The sequence below is a fragment of the Tachysurus fulvidraco genome, chromosome 25, assembly GCF_022655615.1.
Source record: "Tachysurus fulvidraco isolate hzauxx_2018 chromosome 25, HZAU_PFXX_2.0, whole genome shotgun sequence".
Lineage (NCBI taxonomy): Eukaryota > Metazoa > Chordata > Actinopteri > Siluriformes > Bagridae > Tachysurus > Tachysurus fulvidraco.
This window is the reverse complement of record NC_062542.1, coordinates 11,156,260-11,162,818: the sequence shown is the minus strand read 5'-3', so window position 1 is coordinate 11,162,818 and position 6,559 is coordinate 11,156,260. Positions and strand designations below refer to the sequence as shown.

The 6,559-nt window shown below is 36.9% G+C and overlaps 1 protein-coding gene across 1 annotated transcript in view; it reads right to left on the bottom strand.

Moving 5' to 3' along the window:
- Window positions 1-4,893: 4,893 nt before the first annotated feature.
- Window positions 4,894-6,559, bottom strand: part of LOC113657805 (contactin-associated protein-like 2) — a 214,651-nt gene continuing 212,985 nt past the window's right edge. Inside the window, exons 22-24 of the mRNA XM_027169891.2 lie at window positions 6,271-6,501; window positions 5,386-5,457; window positions 4,894-5,257 (exon numbers count right to left, since the gene is read on the bottom strand). Of these exons, the coding sequence (XP_027025692.2) occupies window positions 5,058-5,257; window positions 5,386-5,457; window positions 6,271-6,501 (503 nt within the window). The 3' untranslated portion in view covers window positions 4,894-5,057. The remainder of the gene's footprint in view (window positions 5,258-5,385; window positions 5,458-6,270; window positions 6,502-6,559) is intronic.

The following is a 6,559-nucleotide window of genomic DNA, read 5'->3' as shown; positions in this document are numbered from 1 at the left end:
AACATTGCAGTTATATGTATACCAGGCATATTAGGGTAGGTTGGAGATTGAAATTCAGTCATTCATTCATTCATTCATCCATCAAACCATCCACAGTCTATCAAGTGTTCTTATTCTCACCAGCTATTCAATGTACATTGGGTGTAGAACAAAACATTAAGCAAAACAGAAGAAAAATAAGTTATGCTATGCCTAAAAGATCTACATCTAAAAGATCTGCATCAACATCTAAATTGCTACCTCACCCAAAGCAATCTTTGCATAAAAACTATGTAAGATTAGAGATCAATTCAAAATATTTCTATGCTTCCCGTGAAATATATTCATAGTGTTGAAGTTCAATCCAAGCATGTTGTAAGCAATATAAGACTTAAAGCTTATCAATGTATCTCCATCTTCATTTAGATACGGCAAGAGCTCAGGAGGTTCTTCGGGAGCGAGTGAATATAATCTGGATAATAGTGAAGAAGATAATAAGTAATCAAAACATATGTGGGCACACAAGGACACTGTTTCATGCTCGACAAACCTGTACAGCTACCTATATATTTATCCTGAAGTCAAACACGCTAAACATTAAGCAGGTTGTTGTATCTAAAGATTTAATTGTTAAATTAAATCTGAAGTGTATTCACACACACACACACACACAAACACACACACACACAACCTAACAAACCCTGGAAATACCTTGAAATAACCTAGGGGTATAAATGGCAGCATTGTCAGCAGATCTGAAAGCTTGCTTGCACGCGCATGAAAGTAAAACCCTGTCACTTGTGTTTTTTTTTTTTTGTTTTTTTTTTTCCGCATCCCAAACAGCCTTGTGAAATCTTTCTGGTAGGAAACACAAAATAAACAAGCAAAAAAAATGAACCTTCTGTTGTGCATTGTATTCATTTAATACCTAATAATTAAAATGATCTATTTATTACAAATAATGTTTTTATATCCAGTCACATCTCTAATACAAATTTGTAATTTATTAAAAAAAAAAAAAAAAAAAAATTTATTCAGTAATAATATTGGTTTAGCAGACTTTACCATTAACAAACCATTAGTAAATTAGTTCACACTTGTCTCAAGCAAGATTTTATTAGTCCCACATTTCCCAGCCCATAGCTGTCAGTAGCAACCATGAAATATTTGAGATCTTAAGTAGAAATTTTTTGGAAAGGGTTAAAAATACTGATATATGTATGCTAAAGTCAATATAAATGGGACACATTGGTCATGCTAACCACAGTCTGTCAACATGATCTCGAGTCTCATGTAAGTTATACGTTCACACTGACACTGCCAATTACACAGAGTTTTGAGTTTAAATTTGATATCATTTAAAGTCATTTTGTCTTGGAGAAAGTCAGTGATTTTTATTACAGCATTTTACCACAAAGTGTCCATTTAGGACTGAAGAAACTGAAGGTAAAAGCCGGTGATTTAAACAGATAAAGAACCAAATGCACACTTCTGTAGTCTGTAACGGTACACAATCCCCACTAGTGCTTATTTTATGGATGCAGCGTCTGGCTCGGGCATCTCTTGCTCAATGCTGATGCCAACACACTCATCAAAAACAGATATTGATCCTGAGTCATTGTATCTAAGCCAAACATTGCAACCTGAACAGATTACCAATCAGATTTGCTATTTAGGTAAATTGACAACTTTATGGCAGACAGCAGAGATCGGATCAAATCGACGATTCGGGTTCTGAGACTTCTGAACAGACTTCAAATGTGCCGTCCTTATTGTCTGATGACTGGAGGATCACAGGGGTACTGATTACAAAGAATTGTGCACTTATGCAGGGATTTTAGTATACACACATGGTGCTGAGTGTGGTTAGCACAGACCACTCTACTGAACATGTGTGAATCAGCCCTTTAAAATCTGTCACACACAGGGGTGTGATTCAGTAGTGGTATGACCATATGCCATGCTACATTTAGCCACTCCACAGCATGATCACCCCCCCCATCCCCCCCCCCCCAAAAACCCCCCACAAAAAAACAAAACAAAACAAAACAAACAAACAAACAAAAAACATGCCAAAGATGTAGGAAATAACCTTTATTCCATTCCTTCTCCATTAGAACACCCACACTTGACTTCACTTTCTGGATTTTTCTGTATTCCTTATTCAGACGTTTATGATGTTACACGACAAATAGGGAAAGCTGTAGTACTGAATATAAAAAAGTATTAGACTGTTCATTCCTATACATAATAAAGGATAGAAAATACATCTGAAAGACTAAATACAGGCCTGATATTCCACAGTAGTTTACATTACAGTATGTGCAGGTTCACATACAGTGGCCATGCTGGCATCAAAACAACGTTTAAAATGCATGAGCAGTGAATACAGCCAGACAACATACAGATGAGTAAATACGTCAAGTTGTGTATTCAGGAACACAGGAAACTCCTTGCTTCTAACTGTGCCTTGGAAAAAAATGTAAATCTTTTAATAATTTTATTTATACTGTAAAATTCCTTTTTTTTTTATTCTTTCTTTCAATTAGAGTCAGAACCATATGTTATATTATTCGGTGGCATTATTTTTGCACTCCACATATCAGCAGGCATATGCTGCATCCCAGTTCTTATATATAATGGTTTCTAAACTAAAATAAAGAAATTTACTATGTGCTTTCGAGAAATGTTTGATGACTGAGCCTGTCCAGAAGGTGTTGCTGAGAGAACCCTGAGAGGAAATGAGTAACTGCTCGGTGCTGGCAAACACTCACCACTTCCTCCAGGCCACATCCTGGCATAAATGGAAAAAAAAATAGATGAGAAACTGATCTGACACTAAGTTGACCCAAAGTGTCTGTTCATTCATGGGTTCCTTTGAGCCAGTTGTGTAATGTAAACATGGCTGCGTATGTAATGTACTGCTGGAACACTTTTAAATGCACTTTACAATGTCATAGCTGGGCTGTTTGATCATAAACCCTGTCATACTGAGCCTGGAATCATCCCCTAACAGAGAAACCCATTTGTTATAATGAGCTTGAAGCTAATAGCATGCTAGCAGTATTTAAATCCTGCTGTCTGATCAGTATCCTACGGTCGTAAGCACTAGCTATAGTATTTTTCCTTCTCAATTGTATTAATGAATTATGTCCCTCAGTCATAAATAAAAATAGTCACGTTACAATCAAACATCAACCCCATCCAGTGCAACTATGTATAAAGTGTGAACATTTTGAGATGTTCACTCCACATCTTCACAAGACAGAAGAAATGCTCTCTAAGTTGGACCTTTAATCGTACTGTAGTAATGAACAATAATGTTACCGCACTCTCTCTCTCTCTCTCTCTCTCTCTCTCTCTCTCTCTCTCTCTCTCTCTCTCTCTCTCTCTCTGTGATGGTGAATGTGATAGTGAATGTGTGAAACATATCCTTTAAGAAGAGCACCATGTGAATGTTCTAAATACCTGCTTTACTTTCTCTGTCTATAGACTTTAATGCACATTTACTGATCTGAAATTTATGCTTTAATCTACATTATATGAGATATTGATGTGATCCAGTCCAAACACAGAGCTCAACAGTTGGGGAGGTCCAGGGATTTCCTCAAGGCCTAGTCAGTATCTTAAGGAGGTATATGATTTAATCTCACAACCTTTTAGTCAGTAACTCATAGCAAACACATCTATCGTTTCTGTTTTCGTTCAGGCATGAGTGAGCAGGTCCTATGATGGTGACCATCTATATTAAGGTGAGCCTGAAAGCATTTACAGTGTTCGTTCATTCAGGGCTACAGGGCTGTAGTTGTTTTCATTAAGCTACTAGTTACATTAAGCAAATAAATTTACTAGAATATATCTCAAATATACAATAATATAATAGCTGTACGAGTTGGATTAAAGCATTCGTACAACCCCGGGGAGTTGAAGCAGGAGTTCATTCTTTAAGCCTTTTAAAATATTCTGTAATTCATTGCACCTTGCATTAGATTAAATGGATTGAATTACAAATATTAGCTAAGCAGCTAACAAAATAGTAAAATAAACAGAGAGCGAAGATGTGATTCTGATGTTATTGTTATCGTGATGTTTGACAGCTTGTAGCAGACTGACAATCAGTGGTTCATGTTATTTCTGAACATGCAACAAGACATCATTACTAGCCAAATATTAACCTGGCAGAAATAAATAAGACAGATAAGCTTCCATATTGTTTTCCCTATTGGATTTTATTACACTCTGATTGTTTTTCTGCCATTCCATTATGCAGTTGGATTATTAGTGAAAGTTAAATAACAGTGGCAATAAACATGTCGCAGATGGATGTCATTTAAGTTGCATGTTCCCCCCGATAGCATTTTGAGCTGCACACCTGATTGAAATATTTTGAGCTCTCTGATAATCGTTAACATTTCACTACACCATCCTTGAATGCTCCTCTGGTTTTGATTATTAGTTTCTCGATGCCGCCTTTGCTCTACATTCTATTTGCCAGTGTTATCGGTTCTGTTCTAGCTGTCGACACTATGCTTCCAGCTAAACAAAGCAATAGATTTGATCATTTCTGCTATGCTAATCTACGAAACTTTTTAAACAACGGCAATCCAGGAAAACTGAGCTGCATTGGGCAGTCACGTGCATGGGGCTGATCTTATCTTACTACACTTTACTTCTATTATATATAGAAAGCTAGTAGACTTGATTGTGATAGAGTTTGTGAAATAATGTAAAATAGTTGGCTTACTGAAATCAGCTTCAAATTTAGGGGATTTTTTCCCAGCACTCCTGACTTCCACACATTGAGGCATTTAAAAAAAATCTAATTTAAAGCTGGAAATAAATTGAAATTATTTCTAAGAGTAACCAAACTTTTGACAAAACAAAATGGCAAATCAGGGTCATGTTTTTTTCCCCCCACTCAATTTACAATGAATATGTGAAAGACTCTTCAATTGTCCAATCACAACAGAGACCAGCCATCCTGTGTGTCCAGTTCAGCTTTTCAGCTCACATCGATGACCGCTCCCACATTCTGGACGCCCAGTGAGAGTGTGTGTATGATCCACAGGAAATACATCTTAGATAAACCACTCCTTCTTGTTTTCATCAATGGTCTCTGTGAAATTGAGCTCGGAGGCGATGATGGCCGTGTCAGCTGATTCGGAGCGTTTGGCCTCTTTGGACTCGTTGGTGCGGTACGTTCCCTTGTGCCGGAACACGTAACGTATCAGGAACACCAGAATGCACAGGATAGTGAAGATGACCACAGCAATGATACCTAAATCCAGATTCAGAGAATGTGGAAATATCCAAAGCAATGTTGCTGAAGTATTTAGAAGGTAAGCCAGATATAAAACGCTTACAAAACCAATCTGTTCATTTCAAACTTTAATAAACATCTCATACCTCCAATTACTGCTGAATTCCTGTTCACGCCGTCTGGTATGACTATCTCTTCGTTGAATGGGAAGTTAGCACCTAGAGCAAACATTAAATTGGTTTAAATTGGTTTTCACACTTTGTAATATTAAAACCTGGAACTGAAATGTAACTAAATGAAACTTTGCAAAATAATGAGGTGAAGTGTGGAGAAAAATCTTAGGGGTTATGTATCCACTCTAATTCTTTTTTTCTAATCAGTCGCGTTCAGATAAAACATTTGCCTGTAGTTTGTAGTCTGCAAAAAAAGGGTCATATGATCTTGGTATCAATACACCTATTTGCTGAAGATACCAGAGTTCTTTAGAGAACATGGCTGAACAAACAACATCACAAAGACCAAGATAAAAAAAAAACAAAAAAACATCAAGGGTTTGGTTATAGAAATATATAAATATATATTTTTTTAATGCAATATGTTAAATCCAATCCTCAACAACTCAAAAAAAGAAGGTCAGGAAAGTAGTTCAGATATAATTGTATGTATACTTTATCATCTGGAATTTGAGTTTTTTGCCTAATATTTTTTTGCAAAATATTTCAGACATTGTCCTCACTTGGGTTTTGTGTAGATTTATGAAATATAATATGGAGAGAGAGAAAGAAAGAGAGCGACATTCATTGCTAACATTCATTGCTTTGACTAGATCTATCATGCATTCGGGAATAAATAATACAGGAACAATTAATATATGTTAGGGAAGGAGGAGGGTAATAATGTTAGAACTTTAGGAGTATTACTTAGGGAGCATTAATACATAGATGGCCCAGTACATGTAAACAAAAGACCACAAATAGCACGAAATTATTTGCAATTTGTAGTAATTCAACTTCGGCCACCATATCCTTTACCTCCATCCAGGTGCCAGGGGTCGGTGGCAGCTGACATCGGTGAGATGGTGAGAGGCGACGAGCCACAATTGGACTCAACCAGTTTTCCTTGGTGCGACACTGGCAGAGAGTGCTGTGAGCGAAGAGCTGCTTTCAGAGGAGCGATGCTGTTAAACTGCACTCGGGATAAGCAGCCTATAAAGCCAGGAGTGTTGTACTTCTCTATCAGCACTGGGTCAATGAGACCAGTTTCTGCATGGAGAGGAGAGAAAATGCTATACACAACACGTATTGTACAATATGTATAATT